This window comes from Chiloscyllium plagiosum, chromosome 3, assembly GCF_004010195.1.
Source record: "Chiloscyllium plagiosum isolate BGI_BamShark_2017 chromosome 3, ASM401019v2, whole genome shotgun sequence".
NCBI classification, from domain to species: Eukaryota; Metazoa; Chordata; class Chondrichthyes; order Orectolobiformes; family Hemiscylliidae; genus Chiloscyllium; species Chiloscyllium plagiosum.
In genome coordinates, this window is record NC_057712.1 from 116,719,938 (window position 1) to 116,739,635 (window position 19,698).

Below are 19,698 nucleotides of genomic sequence, written 5' to 3' on the forward strand. Positions count from 1 at the left end.
TGAGGGAGTGAGTGGGAGTGAGGGAGGGAGTGAGGGAGAGTGAGTGTGAGTGAGTGGGAGTGAGGGAGTGAGGGAGTGAGTGGGAGTGAGGGAGTGAGTGTGAGTGAGGGAGAGTGAGTGTGAGTGAGGGAGTGAGTGGGAGTGAGGGTGCTGATGCCTGTTGTCCTCAGTCGAGCTGGGAGCTCCTGTTCCTCTCCAGCCTGCGGAGTGAGGGAGAGTGAGTGTGAGTGAGGGAGTGAGTGGGAGTGAGGGTGCTGATGCCTGTTGTCCTCAGTCGAGCTGGGAGCTCCTGTTCCTCTCCAGCCTGCGTTCCTGTCCAGAGATCTCCTGCTGATTCTCCGTTTTCTCGAGCTTCCAGATGAGCACTGTCTGGTGTCAGGCAGCTCTGTAAATGCTGCCCCTGCTGCTGTTACAACAGCACTAATACTGATGCCCTCTGTCTGTGTCAGTGCAGTAACAAGCAGACAGGCTGCAGGACCAGATGGCTGCACAGTAACTTGCTGAGAGTGTTACTGGTTAAACAATGAAATACCATAACTGTGGACCTGTCAGACACCTTATTCTGGTGAAGTTAATTGATATTCAACACCAGCACCAGAAACAAAGCAGAACAGCAACAATATTACTCATGCAGGACAGGATGGTCACAGTCCGTTGCTTTACCTACTGTCTGGTTCACAGGGTCACTGCTCCCAGTAAATCACAAACCACGCAATGCAGGAGCTGCCTACTAGAATTAGGTCTCAAATGATTTCTGCTTCGATTTCCTGGTTCCGCTGGTCGTTCAAAAGCAGGTACTATTTACTCCAGTTAAAGTCACGTAGCTGGTATCAACTGGTTTTTCTTTCTGGGATGCTATCTAGGATTCCAGTTCCAGGAATGTACGCCTATAAATAGTTTCGATTTTAAACACTTCTCTTATCTAACTGAAAAGTGTATCTGGGAAGTGGCAGGACCTGTTCTGGAGAATGTCTGAGCAATTCTTTTCCTGAAACAGCAGAAATCTAGATTAGTCCAGGACAACGTGTGAATGCAGTGTTACTGTTATTTAGTATCTCTTACCAAACTCTGCCATTTGCAGTCACAGAGTCATTGCCAAAGTGAGGTACAGCATGGAAACAGACCTCTTTGATTCAATTTGTCTATGCCCACTAGATACTTTAATCTAGTCTTATTTTCCAACATTTGCCCATATCCCTCTAAACCCTTCCTATTCAATTAGCCATCCAGATGCCTTTCAAATGTAGTAATTGTACCAGCCTCCACCACTTCCTCTGGCAGCTCATTCCATATACATACCACCCTCTGCATGAAAAGGCTTGCCCATTGGCCCCTTTTAAATCTTTCTGCTCTCACCTTAAACTTATGCCCTCTAGTTTTGGACTCCCACACTATGGGAAAAAGGCTATTTATCCTATTCATTCCCTCCCATAATTTTATAACCCTCTAAAAGCCATCCCTCAGCCTCCGATGCTCCAGGGAAAACAGCCCTGCCTCAAACCCTCAAACCCTGGCAACATCCTTGTAAATCTTTACTGAACTCTTTCAAGTTTAACAACAATGTGGGGATGCTGGAATTGGACCGGGGTGGGCAAGGTCAAAAATCAAACAACACCAGGTTTTAATCCAAAAGGTTTATTTGAAATTGCAAGCTTTTGGAGCTCAGCTCCTATAGCAGGGAGACCAGAATTGAAAACAGTATTCCAAAATTGGCCAAACCAATGTCTTGGTAGAGCCCCAACATAATTTCCAAATTTCTATACTTAGTGCACTGACTAATAAAGGTAAGTGTACCAAATCCCTTCTTTGTTACCTTGTCTACCTGTGACTCCACTTTCAGGGAATAATGAACCTGCACTCCAAGGTCCCCTTGTTCAGCAACACTCCCCAGGACCTTACCATTTTGTGTATACGTCCTGCTAAGAATTGCTTTTCCAAGATGCAGCACCTCACATTAATCTAAATTAAACTCCGTCTGCCACTCCTCAGCCCAGTGGCCCATCTGATCAAGATCCCATTGTACTCAGAGATAACCTTTTTCACTGCACCTCCAATATTGGTGTCATCTGCAAACGTACTAATCTTTCCTCCTATGTTCACATCCAAATCATTTACATAAATGACAAATGTCCGTGGACCCAGCACCAATCCTTGAGGCATATCACTGGTCACAGGTCTGCAGTCCATAAAACAACCCTCCACCATCGCTCTTTATCTCCAACCTTCAAGCCAATTTTGTATCCGAATGGCTAGCCCTCCCTGGATTCCATGTGATCTGACCTTGCTAGTCAGTCTTCCATGTGGAACGTGCCGAACACCTTGCTGAAGTCCTGAATGTGCTGAACTTAACTCAGTTGAGCACAGCCAATCCCATTTCCCTTCTAACCCTTCACCTACATTAGCTCTCGATTAAGCAACAACTTGATTTTAAAGCCTTCATCCACTGTAAATGATTCCATAGCGACATCCCTCACTAACTCTGTAATCTCCTCCAGCCTCGTGACCCTCTGAAGTATCTACACTTTCTCATTCTGGCATCTTTTGCTTTCTTCATTTTAGTCACTCAATCCCTCCTCGCCCAAGAAACCTAAGACCCATCTTGTTTGGCCTCCATGACAGTTCTCCTCAGGCTTTCCTTGCTATCCCAGCAGCATCAACTCCTCTCGTCCAATCCGATTGTTCTAATTGTACAGACAGGACTTCCTTCTATTGAGTCCACCATTCAACCTGTTAAAGGCCTCAGTCTCTGAAATACCTCGAGATCACTATCCTCCTTTCTGCCACTCCAGCTCTTTGAGTAAATCTTCTGTCTACCCCTTCTCTCTACCATGGGAATTTCCCGCTGCTATACTAACTGCTGTGTACACACCACCACATGCAAAAGTTGAGAAAGCTCTGGATGTGCTGTTCTCCAGCACTAACACCCTGGAGATGGAACACCCCGAGGCCCTGTTTATTGTAACTGAGGACTTCAGTCAAGCCAATCTAAGGAAGGTGTTGCCCAAGTACCACCAGAACATTACCTGCCCCACTTGGGGCCCGAACAGTTTAGACCACTGCTACATCACTGTGAAGGATCCCTACTACTCCATCCCCCACCCTCATTTTAGGAACTCTGACCACAATGCCGTGCGTCTTCTCCCAGCTTACAGGCAAAAGCTCAAGCAGGAGACCCCCTTGTGGATACAGGTCCAGCGCTGGTCAGAGGAGGCAGAGGATCAACTCCGGTGCTGTCTGGAATCGGCTGATTGGGCCATGTTCAAACAATCCACAGGTACCTTGGACGAGAACACCACCACCGTCACAGACTTTATCAGCAAGTGTGTGGAGGATTGCATGCCGAGGAAGTCAATCCGGGTGTTCCCCAACAGGAAACCCTGGATGAATCAGGATATACAGAACCTGCTAAAAACCAGACATGAGGCCTTCAGATCAGGAGACCCACTCAAATATAAGGAATCCAAGTAGGACCTTCACAGAGCCATTAGGACAGCCAAGGACTAATACTGATCCAAACTAGAGACCCAGACAGACACCCAGCGACTATAGCAAGGACTGAATGACATCACAGGTTCTAAAAAGAAACAGTGCAAGATAGCAGACGATAACACATCCCTCCCAGATTGTCTCAACGCCTTCCATGCTCACTTTAAGCAGACTTTTGGTGGAGAGGTAACACCTACTCCGACAAGTCCTGACGTATCTATCCCAATAGTCACTGCATCAGAGGTCAGATCAGTTTTCCTTCATGTGAATTCAAGGGAAGCAACGGGACCAGATGGAGTACCAGGCTGTGCACTCAGAGCATGTGCAGGGCAACTGGCAGAGGTCTTCTCGGACATCTTCAAACTCTCCCTGCAGCAGACCACTGTCCCTGACTGTTTCAAGAGGGCCAACTTCATCCCTGTGCCTCAGAAGGCTCATGCAGCCTATCTCAATGGCTACTGCCCAATGGCCCTAACTTCGGTGGTCATGAAGTGCTTTGAAAGGCTGGTCATGGCATTGATCAACTCCAGCCTCCCCACTACTCTTGACCCACTCCAAATTGCCTATCGGATCAACAGATCCACAGCAAATGCCATATTGCTTGCCCTTCACTCCTCCCTAGACCATCTTGACACCAAGGACAGTTACATAAGAATCCTACTCATTGACTACAGTTCAGCCTTCAACACTATTATCCCATCGAGACTGATTACTAAACAGTGATCCCGAACTAAGCCCCACTCTCTGCAACTGGATCCGCAGTCCTGACCCACAGGCAACAATCAGTGAAGATTGGGGACAATATTTCATCCTCACTAACACTCAACACTGGAGCCCTCCCAGGGGTGTGTACTCAGCCCCCTTCTGTACTCAGTATATACCCATGACTGCGTCGCCAAATACCAGACTGATGCCATTTACAAGTTCGCCAATGACACCACCATAGTTGGTTGAATGTCAGATGGTGATGAAACAGACTACAGACGGGAAGTGGAAGACCTGGAAAAATGGCGCACTGAGAACAACCTAGCTCTCAATGTCGGCAAAACCAAGGAACTCATTATTGACTTTCGGCGGGATGTTACTCATGCCTCCCTACACTTTAACAGCACAGAGGAACGCATGGAGAGTGTCAAGCTCCTGGGAGTGATCATCCACAACAAGCTTTCCTGGACTCTTCATGTGGACCCACTGGTTACAAAGGCCCAACAACGTCTTTTCTTCCTCAGGCAGCTGAGGAAATTTGGCATGACAGCGAATACCCTTTGCCAACTTTTATAGTGTGCCATCGAGAGCATTCTGTCTGAGTGTATCACTATCTGGTATGGCAACTGTACCATTCAAGATCGTAGACAGTTACAGAGAGTGGTGAACTCAGCCTGGACAACCACCAAGGCCAGCATCCCATCTATAGAATCCATTTACCAGGCCCACTGTCAAGGAAAGGCTGCCAGCATTCTCAAAGATCCATCCCACCCTGGCAATTTACAACCTCTACCATCGGGGAGTAGGTACAGAAGCCTGAACACACGCACCAGCCGGTTTCAAAACAGTTTCTACCTTACTGTTGTTAGAATACTGAATGGACTCACAAACTCTTAACACTCGCCTGTACCTGTGTTTTGTTTTTGCCGCTGTTTACCTATTATTTATTTCTCTATGCTCCTTAACTCTGTGATCTGCCTGTATTGCTCGCAAGATGAAGCTTTTTGCTGTGCCTTGGTACAAGTGACAATAAATTCAATTCAATTCAAATCTTTGATTATCTGACATAATTTTTGCTCGGGATCAATTTTCCAGCTTCACCGCTCCCTGCTACTGGCAGGTATGTTGTTACTGGCGGTATGTCATGTATATAAGTCAGGTGGGTATCTCTCCACTTTGCCACCCAGCCTCAATGAAACAGGAAGTCTGCCCCTTAGCTTGTTAAAGTGGCTGCTGCATATTGCCACTCAGGGACAGTCTTTTTAAAAGTTACTCAATTTGCAATCAACCTTTAATCTAGCAATGAGCAGTATGAACTACACCATGTCCACAAGAACAATTCAGCCCCGTGTGGCTTGTTGTCATACTTTATGCTATTAAAGGAACCACCGAAAGTGCAAGGTATTTGTCTCTGTTATAATCTAGTCTCTAGTGTCTTAGGCCCCCTACCTTCAGCTGCTTCATCGATGACCTTCCCTCCATCATAAGGTCTGAAGTGGGGATGCTCACTGATGATTGTACAATGTTCAGCACCATTTGCAACTGCTCAGATACTGAAGCAGTCAGCGTTCAATGATCTGGACAATATCCAGACTCGGGCTGACAAGTGGCAAGCTCCACACAAATACCAGGCTATGACCATCTCCAATAAAAGACAATCTATCCACTGCCCCTTGAATTGCAATGGTATCATTTTCATTGAAAACTCCACTGGGGGTCATCATTCATGAGACATTCAACTGGGCTCACCACATAAACACAGTGGCTACAAGAGCAGGTCAGAGACTAGGAATACTGCAGAGGGTAATGCACCTTCTGCCTCCCCAAAGCCTGTTCAGCATCTACAAGGTACAAGTCAGAAGTGTGGTGGAATATTTCTTCACTTACCTGGATGGGAGCAGTTCCAACAGCATTTAAGAAGCTTGACACCATCCAGGACAAAGCAGCCCATTTGATTAGCACCAAGTGCACAAGTATCCACCCCCTCCACCACCACCGCTCAGTAGCAGCAGTGTGTAATGGGGAAGCAATAGCCTAGTGGGATTATCACTGGACCATTAATCCAGAAACTCAGATAATGTTCTGGGAACCTGGGTTCAAATCCTCCCGGTAGAATTTGAATTCAATAAAGAGTCTGTAATTAAGAGTCAAAAGATGACCATGAAACCATTGCCAGTTGTCAGGTAAAAGACATCTGGTTCACCAATGTCCTTTAGGGAGGGAAATCTGCTGCCTTACCTGGTCTGACCTCCATGTGACTCCAAACCCATAGCAATGGAGTTGACACTTAACTGACCTCTGGGCAATTAGGGATTGGCAATATATGCGGGCGTGGTCAGAGATGCCCACATCCGATGAGTGAATTAAGAAAATCTACATGCTGCACTGCAGAAATTCACCAAAGATCCTCAGACTGCACTTTCCAAACCAATGGCCACCTCCATCCAGAGAACAAGGACAACACCATCTTCATGTTCCCCTCCAAGCCACTCGCTGTCCTGACTTGGAAATGTTTAGGTTAGATTCCCTACAGTGTGGGAACAGGCCCTTCGGCCCAACCAGTCCACACCGACCCTCCGAAGAGTAACCCACCCTGACCTATTTCCCTCTGATTAATGCACCTAATTTAGCATGGCCAATTCACCTGACCTACACATAGAGTCATAGAGATGTACAGCATGGAAACAGACCCTTCGGTCCAACCCGTCCATGCTGAACAGTTATCCCAACCCAATCTAGTCCCACCTACCAGCACCTGGCCCATTTCCCTCCAAACCCTTCCTATTCATATACCCATCCAAATGCCTCTTAAATGTTGCAATTGTACCAGCCTCCACCACTTCCTCTGGCAGCTCATTCCATACATGTACCACCCTCTGCGTGAAAAAGTTGCCCCTTAGGTCTCTTTTATATCTTTCCCCTCTCACCCTAAACTTATGCCCTCTAGTTCTAGACTCCCCGATCCCAGGGAAAAGACTTTGCCTATTCATCCTATTCATGCCTCTCATAATTTTGTAAACTTCTATAAGGTCACCACTCAGCCTCCGATGCTCCAGGGAAAACAACCCCAGCCTGTTCAGCCTCTTGTGGGAGGAAACCCACGCAGACACAGGGAGCATGAGGTTGGAATCGAACCCAGGTCCCTGGCATAGTAAGGCAGCAGTGCTAACCACTGAGCCACTGCACCACCCCTTGTATATCACCATTCATTCTCTGGAATTTCTTCTCTAACAGCATTGTGGGTCAACCCACAGCGCCTGAAGTGCAGAGTCTGAAGAAGGCAGTTTATCACCACCTTCTCAAGGGCAGCAAGGGGCAGGCAATAAAAATGCAATTTCCCCATGGAGGAATAAATTTTTAAAAATGCATTAGTCATGCTATCGCTTTAAAGTCAAGTTTCATTTGGTCTCACAGACTATCCATATCTAAACACGGAATTCCCATCAATCTCTATTTCTGGCTATGTGTAATGTACTGTTTTGAATTTGCAATGTTTTATATATTGTTCGTTTGGAGATGCCATACAGACAAAAACAAGATATTCAGCTTTACAAAGCAGCACATTGATTACTCAAGTAGTTGTAGATTCTGTTTTATTTCTAGCTGTTTTTAAGGCCCACAAATTTCATACTCAGCTAAGAACCTTACAGTATGCAAATGCACACAATTGCTGAAGAAACTGCCAAATGTATGTAAAGGTCTAGCTTTCTGCTCCAGTGCAGGGTTCCTAACCTTTGGCCATTCCCCTGCAACTCTCACTGATCCCATGGCACCTCATTGACAATGGCTGAGTCATTTTCTGCACTGTTCACCCTTCAACAGACCCCTCCGAGTTCCCAGTACTGACTATGGCTGTCACCCTCCCCCCATAATTATCCACCTCCATGTACTATGTCTGGCCCAGACCCAACATGCAACCCCATCAACACCATCCTTTACCTGAACAATGCCCTCTTCAATCCCTTACTGAGTGCTTTCACAAACCTAATTACTGTCTTTGGTAGCATGCTAGTTGGCACCATTATTTTCCTAATAAGGTTATAGGATCATAAGGAACAGGCAATTCAGCCCCTTGAGATTGTTCCATATTTTAGCATTTGTTGAGGAGGTAACTAATGGAGTAGAGAAGGGAGAACCAGTGGATGTGCTGCACTTGGATTTCAGAAAACTTTTGATAAGGTCCCTCATAAAAGATTAGTGAGCAAAACAGAAGGGGTAGGGCTAATGTATTCATATGGACTGAAAATTGAGTGACAGACAGGAAACTGACTGGGATTAAATGGGTCTTTTTCCAAGTGGCAGACTGTGACTACAGGTACTACAAAGATTAATGCCCGGAGTCCCAGCTATTCCTGATTCACATACATACATGGCCTAGCTGAGAAAAGCAAATGCAACTTTTCCAAGTTTGCTGATAACATTAAAACTGGACAGGGTTATGAATTGTGTGAAGATGTAAGGAGATGTCAAAGTAATTTGGACAAATTCAGTGAGTGAACAAGCTCTTGGCAGCTGCAAAGTGGCTAAATATGAAGTTGTACACTTCAGTGCGAAAAACAGAAAGGAAGAGTATTATTTAAATGGTGATACATGGGAACTATGGATGTACAAAGGAGTCTGGATATTCCTGTACACCAGTCCATGAAAGTAGAAAGGCAGGTGCAGCATGCAATTTGGAAGATAAATGGTATATTGGCCTTCAGTGTGAGAGGGTTTGAGGTCAGAAGTAGGGATGTTGTACTGCAGTTATACAGGGCTTTGGTGAGACCACACCTGATATAATGCATGCAGTTTTGGTCTCCTTACTTAAGAGCAGATATACTTACCATAGCGGGAGTTCAGCAGAGATTCACTAGACTGATACCAGGGATGGCAGGACGGTCCTAATGAGGAGAGATTGATTCAGTTGGGTGTGTGTTCACTGGAGTTTAAAATGATCAGAAAGGGGATCTGATTGAATGTTTGAAATTCTAATTGAACTAGACAGACTAGATGAAGGGACGATGTTTTTCCTGGTTGAGGAGCCTTGAACTAGGACTCACAGTCTCAGGATACAGAATAAACCATTTGGGACTGAGATGAGGAGAAACCTCTTCACTCAAAATGTGTTGAACCTGTGGAATTCTCTATTGCTGAAGGCTGTGGCAGTTGAGTCACTGAATATATTTAAGAAAGAGCAAGCTAATCATTCAGATTTTCAAGACATCAAGGAGATGGGATGAAAGTGGGAATATAGCAATCAAGTACAGGATCAACTATGATCATATTGAATGGTAAAACAGGATCAAAGGGCTGAATAATCTACTTCTGCTCTTAGTTTCTATGTTTCTATTAATTCATAACTTCCACCTCCAAGTCAAAAGGGTGTGGGTTAAAGTTCATGTTCAGAAATCTGAGTGCAAAATTGAAGGTGACAGTTCATGCAGTACTGATGGAGAACTGTGCTGTTGGAGATCCTGTCCTCCCAAGGCGCCATCTGGCCTTAAACAAAAGATCCCATGTCTATGTTTGGAAGAGGACCAGAACACTTCTCGATGGTACCCTGGCTGATGTTTAATTCTTAATGAAAAACACTAAATAAACGGATTACCTGCTCAATGTCACATGGTTTTTGCTGTCATAAATTACAATATTGCAACAGTGACTGTAACTCTAAAATATTTCATTGATATAAAGTGCTTTGGAACATCCTGAGATTTTGGAATGTGCTCCATAAAGATAAACCTTTTATTCTCTTGCATTTTGAAAGTTGACTGTTATGTAACTTTTTTCATTAATTCATATTTTCAGAAACATAAAATTAAATACAGTAGGTACGGCAAACAGCTAATAATGCTATGAATTTGACAATACAGTTTGATAGAGGACTTTTATTAACAAATATTGATAAACCCCAAAAATGCTTTACACATATGTGAACATGAGAGTAGGAATATTTGATTTTGGTCAATTCATCTTACAGCAAAATGCTAAACTGTTGCAAATCAATTAAACAAAATAGACAAAAGATCCCAATGTCTTTTTAAATGTAAAAAACAATGCAATAACATTCTTGTAAATGCCAAGATAATGATTGAGAACTACTGGCTGATTCTTCTCATGCAGTGTTTTAGTGCGAAGCTTCTCCTGGGTGAACGATGTGGAAGAAGACTGGACAGAAGGATTGCACAGTATTTAGGGTGCCTTCCTAGTTTCCTGTCCACATAAATAGGAAGATCAGATAGGCTCCTTGTCAGACAGGTGACCTTTTATGCCTTTTTCCTAAGCTCCCCTTTAAATACAAACAAGATCTTCCACATTGATCAGGCCACCACTCTAGTCTCTGAGGATACAAAATTGACCAGTCATTGAGTTTTCCTACCATAGTCTCAACTCAAGAAAAGCTTTTCCACACAAGTCTTTAGAAGTCTTTACATGATTTCTTGGATTTCACATGTGTTTTGCATGATGTTGAGAAACATAATATGTTAGCGCTCCTTTACATACGATTAAATGTATTTAGCATTCTTGGTGATATATAAAAATCACGCTTACAATAAAAAATTAGCAATTCAATATTAGGGAAAGTAATGGCAACTTCAGTAAGATGTTTGAATTTATTGCTTGTCTTGAAGTTCATGAGGCTGATTTCCATCTATGGGTTGATATAATCGCATGTATTGTGTACAGAAAGGTAGCCAGGAAGGCAAACACCTGAAAGAATAAGACACAAAAATGTTTGACACAACCATAATATCAGAAGCAAGAAAGTTTGAAACCAAATGATTTGTGCCGTTTTAAAAGCGGACTTTGCATTACTTTCTGTTCTGCGCCTAGAAATATTCTTGTAAAGTCGAGAAAGCATTCATGTGCTTCTGGCCTGTACACTGTGGTGCCCACGCCTCGCAGAGCAAACTGCGGCCAGTTGTGATCCTACTCTCTGATGCCCGAACATGCTTCGAGTGGTAGTACAGGAACTAAATGGTGTTCCAAAGGGAGAGAAACCCCAAAGTCAATTCTTCGCTTGATTATCACTCTTCAGTGAACCCCATGACAATCATCAGAGGGAGACAAAACTTGACTCAATTGCAATTCTCTCAGCAGCATCAACAGCCCCAACTTTCTACCTGAAGTTGTTAATGTGGCAATGGACAGGCAAGGGAAGTTAAGAATTTCACCATCAATTATGGTGAAAGAAATATCAAAGTGAGTATCATTTTGGATGAGGATTATTTTAACCACAAAACATGGCTTGTTTGAGGTCGGGTGGATGTTTACTTTTTTTTGAAGTTCTCAAACATAACTCAGCCTTGCTCTAACACAACCTCCACCATGTTTAATGGAGATTGCTGCAGTGATAGACAACTCTTCTTCCTAACCACTAAACGTATATTTTTTCTCTCACCAGCTAGTTTGCACGTTCTCCCCGTGTCTGCGTGGGTTTCCTCCGGGTGCTCCGGTTTCCTCCCACAGTCCAAAGATGTGCAGGTTAGGTGAATTGGCCATGCTAAATTGCCCGTAGTGTTAGGTAAGGGGTAAATGTAGGGGTATGGGTGGGATGCGCTTCGGCGGGTCGGTGTGGACTTGTTGGGCCGAAGGGCCTGTTTCCACACTGTAATGTAATCTAATCTAATCTATCAGAGTTGCTCATACAATCAGAAACCTCAATCCAAAGACTCCAGACAGGGAAAAAATAAGGTGCATGTTATATGGATGGCAATACCACAATGTGCAAGGGCAGGCCATTGAGTATAGGAGTTGGGAGGTCATGTTGCAGCTGTACAGGACATTGGTTAGGCCACTGTTGGAATATTGCGTGCAATTCTGGTCTCCTTCCTATCAGAAGGATGTTGTGAAACTTGAAAGGGTTCAGAAAAGATTTACAAGCTTGTTGCCAAGTTTGGAGGGTTTGAGCTACAGGGAGAGGCTGAACAGGCTGGGGCTGTTTTCCCTGGAGCATTGTAGGCTGAGGGGTGACCTTATAGAGGTTCATAAAGTCATGAGGGGGATGGATAGGGTGAATAGTCAAAGTATTTTCCCTGGGGTGGGGGAGTCCAGAACTAGAGGGCATAGGTTTAGGGTGAGAGGGGAAAGATATAAAAGGGACCTAAGCGTCAACTTTTTCATGCAGAGGGTGATGCGTGTATGGAATGAGCTGCCAGAGAAAATGGTGGAGGCTGGTACAATTGCAACATTTAAAAGGCGCCTGGATGGGTATATGAATAGGAAGGGTTTGGAGGGATATGGGCCAAGTGATGGTGAATGGGACTAGTGTGGCCGCACTTGGAATATTGTGTACAGTTCTAGTCCCCATATTTCGTAAAGAAAGTGGAAGCATTGGAAAAGGTGCAGAGGAGATTTACCAGGATGTTGCCTGGTCTGGAGGGAAGGTCTGATGAGGAAAGGCTGAGAGACTTGGATCTGTTTTCATTGGAAAGAAGAAAGCTGAGAGGGGATTTGATATAGAGACATACAAGATGATAAGAGGATTAGATAGGGTAGACGGTGAAAGACTTTTTCCTAGGAATGATGACGTCAGCCTGTACGAGGGGCATAGCTACAAATTGAGGGGTGATAGATTTAAGACAGATGTCAGAGGCAGGTTCTTTACTCAGAGAGTGGTAAGGGTGTGGAATGCCCTACCTGCCAATGTAGTCAACTCAGCCACATTAGGGAGATTTAAACAATCCTTAGATAAGCACATGGATGATGATGGGATAGTGTAGGGAGACGAGTTGAGAATAGTTCACAGGTCAGCGCAATATCGAGGGCCGAAGGGCCTGTTCTGCGTTGTATTGTTCTATGCTCTATGTTCTATGATCTTGATTTGGGTAGGATATCTGGGTGGTATAGACGAGTTGGACCGAAGGGTCTGTTTCGTGCTGTATATTTCTATGTCTCTATGACTCTAAGTACAAAAAAACCCTCTTCTGTTCATTCCCAGAATGCACCTCTGTAATTATCTAAGTCTCAGTGGCAGCACAAACACTCAAGATAATTTACAGAACAGTAATTCTACTCCAAGATGAAACTTGAGACCTAATTCAGATGAACAACTCTGTCGTGGATATCTCAAAGTAAGCTTACATTGATCAATAACATTGGCAATCCATCAATAGTACTGAAGAGATGTATCCCAGGGAACAGACTGCTGGCCAGAGGTGAAGTGCCTGGTAACTGGAGGAGAGCTAATGTAGTTTCTTTGTTCAAGAAGGGCAGCAGGGATAGGCCAGGTAATTACAGACCAGTTAGTCTGACTTGAATACTAGGGAAATTAGAACATAGAACATAGAACTTCAGGTGGAGAAGTCAATGTTTCCGGTGTAACCCTTCTTCAGGACTCAGGACTTCCTCCGGTGACTTCTCCACTTCCTGATGCTGCCTGGCTTGCTGTGTCCTTCCAGCCTCCTGCCTGTCTAACACTGATCCATGCTTTGGAGGAATCTCGAAATGAGGATGAGAATTTAGATGGTGAGGCATCGCCAAATCAGAAGGCAATATATGTCAGTGAGCACAGGGACACAGGCTGAAGAGGAATCAGAGCAAATTACCTCTTCAGCAGCAGAGCTTTAGCTTAGTGTAGGGTGGGAAGATGGGAGTATATTGGAATAGTTAAGTCTAGGGATGGCCAAGCAATAAGTGAGGGTTTCATCAATGGATAAACTAAGGCAGGAGTGCGGCAGGATGATGTTACGAAGGTGTTATTGGAGGCCAATGTGTGCATTGGAAATGCAGGAATGGAATAAAACCAGATTAAATGGGAATCTATTCATGTCATCAACTTGCTTGGTCACAAAAACTTGCATTTGAAAGGTATCAGCAAGTTGTTGGCTGATGTTCTGCTGCTTGAAAAAGCTATTACTTCACTCAAAATAACTGGACCTGTATTGTTCTTTTCTTAACTTTGTCTCGATTCCACAAACAGTATCGATTCCACAAAGTGAGAGCATATCAGCAAATGCAAGATAACTTACTGAAGCAGAAATGTTGTATGCGTAAAGTTCAGGAATGGCAAAAAACAGATGTGTGTCTCTAACCTCCATGATTGCAACACTTATATACAATAATGCTGCAAAAAAGTGGTAGACGACATCCTGGAAGAGAAAACACAGATTCAGAAACTAATTCACATCATCATTCCCAAACGATTTGCCTGGCAAATGCACAGACTAAGTGCCAGTAGGAATGTTTCAGCCAGGCTTGCTGCTCACTTTCATCATTGTAAAAGTATACGTTATTCATAAATAAATCAATACAAAGATCCAAAACACTACAGTGTGACATTGCAGAAAATACAAGGGATTTTGACATTCCTCATTCAAGCTTCAATCCAGTTCAATAAAAAAGCCATGAGTTAGGGAGGCAAAGGGAGTAATGATCAGGTACAGGGAGTAATGATCCTCAGGCATAGAGAGTAATCATCCTCTGGTACACAGTAAGACTGACCACAACACTGTCCTTGTGGAGACAAAGTCCCACCTTCACATTGAGAATAACCTTGATGCGATTTTAGAGATGATTTTTAGCTCAGGTTATGGATAAGGTTGTAAGTTTGCTCACTGAGCTGGTAGAGTTGTTCTCAGATGTTTAGTCAAGTGCTAGGTAACATCATCAGTGAGCCATCGGTGAAGCATCATCAGAGAACAAAGCTACCAGCTCAGTGAGCAAACTTACATCATAATAACCTCCATTGTGTTGTGTGGCACTATCACTGTGTTAAATGGGACAGACTTCGAACAGGTCTAGCAACTGAAGACTAAGCATCCATGTGGCACTGTGGGCCATCAACAGCAGCAGAATTGTACCCCAGCGCAATCTGTAACCTCATAGCCCAGTAAAGCTCCTACTCAACCATTACCGTAAGGCCAGGGGATCAACCCTGGTTCAATGGAGAGTGCAGAAGGGCATGCCAGGAGCAGCACCAGGCACACCTGAGAATGAGGTGTCAACCTGATGAAGCTACCAAACAGGACTACTTCCATACCAAGCAGCATAAGCAGCAAGTGGTAGACAGAGCTACACGAGCCCATGACCAATGGATCAGGTCTAAGCTCTGCAGTCCTGCCACATCCAGTTGTGAATGGTGGTGGACAATTAAACAACTCAATGGAGGAGGAGGCTCTCTTCCAAAATCCTCATTCTCAATGATGGAAGAGCTCAGTACACCTTTGGAAAAGATGAGGCTGAAGCATTCGCAGAAATCTTCAGCCAGAAGTGAATGATCCATCTCGGCCTCCTCCAGTGGTCCCCAGCAGCACAGCAACCAGTCTTCAGCCAATTCGATTCACTCCATGTGATATCAGGAAATGACTGGAGGCACTGGATACTGCAAAGGCAATGGACCCTGTTAACATTCCGGCAATAGTACTGAAGACATGTGTTCCAGAACCTGCCGCTCCCCGAGCCAAGCTGTTCCAGTACAGTTCCAACATTGGCATCTACCCGGCAATGTGGAAAATTAACCAGGTATGCCTATACATAAAAAGCAGGATAAATCCAACCCGACCAATTACTGCTCCATCAGCCTGCTCTCGATCATCAGTAAAGTGATGGAGGGTGTCATTAACAGCGCTATCAAGCAGCACCTGCTCAGCAATAACCTGCTCAGTGATGCCCAGTTTGGGTCCCACCAGGGCCACTCAGCTCCTGACCTCATTACAGCCTTAGTTCAAACATGGACAAAAGAGCTGAATTCCAGAGGGCAGGTGAGAGTGACAGCCCTGAACATCAAGGCTGTATTCGACCGAGTGTGATATCACGGAGCCCTGGTAAAACTAGAATCAACGGGTATCAGGAGACAAACTCTTCACTGGTTAGAGTCATACTTGATACATAGGAAGGTGGTCATGGTTACTATATGTCAGTCATCTCAGCTACAGGAAATCTCTGTAGGAGTTCCTCAGGGGAGTGTCCTAGGCCCAACCATCTTCATCTGCGTCATCAATGACCTTCCCTCCATCATAAGGTCCAAAGTGGGGATGTTTGCCGATGATTGTTCAATGCTTAACACCATCCGCCACTCCTCAGATAATAATGCAGTCAGCATTGAAATCCAACAAGATCTAGACTATATCCAGGCTTGGGCTGACAAGTCACAAGTGACATTCGCACTGCACAAGTGCCAGACAATGACTATCACCAATAAGAGACAACCTATCTGCTGCCCCTGGACATTCAACAGTATTATCATCACTGAATTCCCTACTATCAACACCCTAGGTGCTACCATTACCCAGAAACTCAACTGAAAATTCACCACATACACACAATGGCTAAAAGGGTAGGTCACAGGCTAGGAATGCTGCAATGATTAACTCTCCTCCTGATTCCTGATGAAGGGCTTATGCTCAAAATGTTGATTCTCCTGCTCCTCAAATGCTGCCTGACTGGCTATGCTTTTCCAGCACCACACTCTCGAACCTCCTCCTGATGTGGCAAAGCCTGTCCACCATCTACAAGGCACAAGTCAGGAGTGTGATGGAATAATTCCCACTTGCCTGGATGAATGTTGATCCAACAACACTCAACAAGTTTGACACCATCCAGGACAATGCAGCCAACTTAATTGCCACCATATCCACAAGCACCCACTCTCCACTACTGACACTCAGTAATAGCAGTGTGTACTATCTACAAGATGCACTGCAGAAATTCACCAAAGATCCTCAGACATTACCTTCCAAACCCATGACCACTTCCATGTAGACGGCCAAGGGCAGAAGATGTATGGGAACACCACCACCTTCAAATTCCCCTTCAAGCCACTCACATCCTGACTTGGAAATATATCATCATTCCTTCACTGTCACTGGGTCAAAATGCTGGAATTTCCTCCTCTAAGGCTCCTACAACTGTATACGATTCTCTAGCTAATGTCTACCAGGTGCCTTGTACTCCAACCTCACCAACTGGTCAAAGACCTTTTGGAGTTTGACAATGTCCTCTTCACAGTTTACAACTTTTCAAATTTTAATGCCATCTGCAATCTTTGTCAATTATCTGACCAATTGAAGATTTTGTTACCTTAATTTTATATATGCCTTTTAGTTCATCATTTTCTTTTTGCCAAACATTTTCTTTAAGAAGTTTACTCATATGTTAAACTATACAAAAGCATGTAGTTATTTAGGCTGAAATATCTCGAAGACTATGTTTATAGTGTTATGATCCAGCTAATAGTACTACTGGACCAGAGTGAACACTGGCTTAATAGATCATTTGTTGATTTTGTGTTTTAGTTAATTTGGTGATCACTTACCTAAACATAATCGCAGAAGACTGCAGAGTTTGTTTGATAAAAGATTAAAAACTTATTGCACATGAGAAAGTATAAAATAAAACCAAACTATTTAAAAATAGAGACTATTATGAAAGAGCTCAAAACATAGTATAAAATAAAGCTGTGTCCTGTTTCCCAACACCATCCATTACAGAGACTCAAATCCATAGAAATAACCTTTCTAGATCACATCTTTAAGTTTGAGTAAACTGACACTTCACAGTTCCTTTCTTGTGAACTGTGAAGTCTTCTTCGATAAATATTCACTAAACTGAGAGATTAGATTTTCTCAGCTTTTGATAACCAGTAGATTTCTAACCAGGCATTCCTGATTTGGAATCAAACTAAACTTTCTTACTCTGATAACTTTGTATTCCCTCAACTGTCCCATACTTCTTTTTAACCACATTCAAGTCTCTTTCAAACTACTCTAAAGGCTTATTGTCTCTGGGATTCTTAAATTAAATGAATCCTTGTTTATTCTGAATGCATAACAATCAACTGGTCTTCAATGCTTATTCTAACTATTGAAAGCCATCATAGTAAAAACCATTTTCCCACATTAACTCTCCAGGAGTCACTGTCCTCTGGCACTGGATTAAGTCACTGTTCCAGAACGACTGCCTAATCTAGCTATTTTTTAAAGCCCCTCAGAAATGTAATTAATCCATATGCCACTATTTTAAAATCCATGCTCTAAAAGTCCTATGAAAATATATATAAATCAGACACGTTTCATGATGCTAGACAAGTTATTTTGATTTATGTTAAACTGGAAATGAAAATTTGATAGCAGAAATTTATAACAGTGATCAGCTCCATGGTATCTATGCTATAACTCTGAAAACGTAAACCTTAAAGGGATATATTCCCGCACTTTGTTGAAATCTTCAGCTGATTTATCTTTCAAATGAATTCTCTGGTCATTATCACACTGCTGTTATCACAGAACTTGCTGTGCACAAATTGGCTACTGTGTTTTATACATTACAGCAACGCCAGACCAGGATTCTGGGGTTAAAGGTTTGTTTTACATTGTGAGCATCACCTTCTGACTCTGCTACCCACTTGCCTACCTTCCACCACCCTGCCTCACCAAAAATGTTGGGAGATAAATTCCACCCCATTCGATCTCAATTTTGCGAAATGCTGTAAAATTGCTAATAGTGCACCCACAGTAGGGCATTAAGAGAAAATAAACTGCATTTTCTGTTGTGTAATGCAAAAAGCCTTAAACAAACTTACCACTGCAGTCCATGAGGATGAACAGCCCTGAACTCCACACATGTAGAACATGAAAAGACAAGTAGTTATAACAAAGCAGAAGACTGAAACAAACATCAACCAGCCTTGAAAACGTGGATCTGGAATTTTGGAAGAGGCCACAAGGATCCAAACTAGGCCACCAAAAATCTAAAACAGACATGTGCAACAAAAATTTAGATACGAATCTCCTACTCAGTCTCACAGAAAGACTTTTTCTGCTTTTTCTTACTGCCAGTAATCAATATATTTGCATGTAAGTAGTGTATGTTTTTCTCTCTAAGTGTGCGGAGCAATTAAATAATTCCAATAGTGAGTTTAAAAAAAAGACTACTATTATCACAAATACACCTTGAATGCTTATTGTGTCACTCAATTGTCTCACACACTACCGTGTGCACAAAAAGTAGTTATAGATGCTAATACAGAAATACAATCACAACTTATGATTATCTCAGTCTCTTTAGTGGTGGATCTATAGTTCCTTAGAGGGGTTGATTAAAATCTTGTAAAACAGAGAATTTTCTGCATGTTGTCAAGTTTCCAGAAGGTTAATTCTCAAGTAAAATTGAAGTTGGAACAGATTGAAGAAAGCGGAGTCCTTCTCACATTTGAAGGTGTGACTGTTTATTATTTTGACTGCTTAAGTTACTTATAGCTAGCTCAATACCATTCTTATTCTTGAATAGTCCATACCATCTTATTTTCGGTATGTTGGATTGTGGACTGAAATGCAAAAAAAGAGACTGTATAAAACCAAGGAGTGCAGAGGAGTTGCTGCATTTTTTAAACAAGATGCTGAAATTCATGGTGTATGAGTTAGATTTGGCCAGTGACAGGTAGCTGATTGGTTTACGCAACTGTGACAATTTGTGACTGTGAGAAGTTGCTGATTGGTTCCTGGTAGCTGAACAGTTTGTCCCGGCAAGCCAGTAGGATCACCTCTGTGAACCATGGGGATTGGTGCTTTTAAACTAGGATTCTCA

At 43.3% G+C, this 19,698-nt stretch overlaps 1 protein-coding gene across 1 annotated transcript; it reads right to left on the bottom strand.

Moving 5' to 3' along the window:
* Nucleotides 1–10,046: 10,046 nt before the first annotated feature.
* On the bottom strand, nucleotides 10,047–18,879 carry LOC122548678 (myelin and lymphocyte protein-like). Its single transcript, XM_043687505.1, has 3 exons — nucleotides 18,695–18,879; nucleotides 14,145–14,264; nucleotides 10,047–10,884 (listed from the first exon to the last, which is right to left on the bottom strand). The coding sequence occupies exons 1-3, from the start codon at nucleotides 18,788–18,790 to the stop codon at nucleotides 10,807–10,809; spliced, it is 294 nt and encodes a 97-aa protein (XP_043543440.1). The 5' UTR covers nucleotides 18,791–18,879; the 3' UTR covers nucleotides 10,047–10,806.
* Between the last annotated feature and the right edge of the window lie 819 nt (nucleotides 18,880–19,698).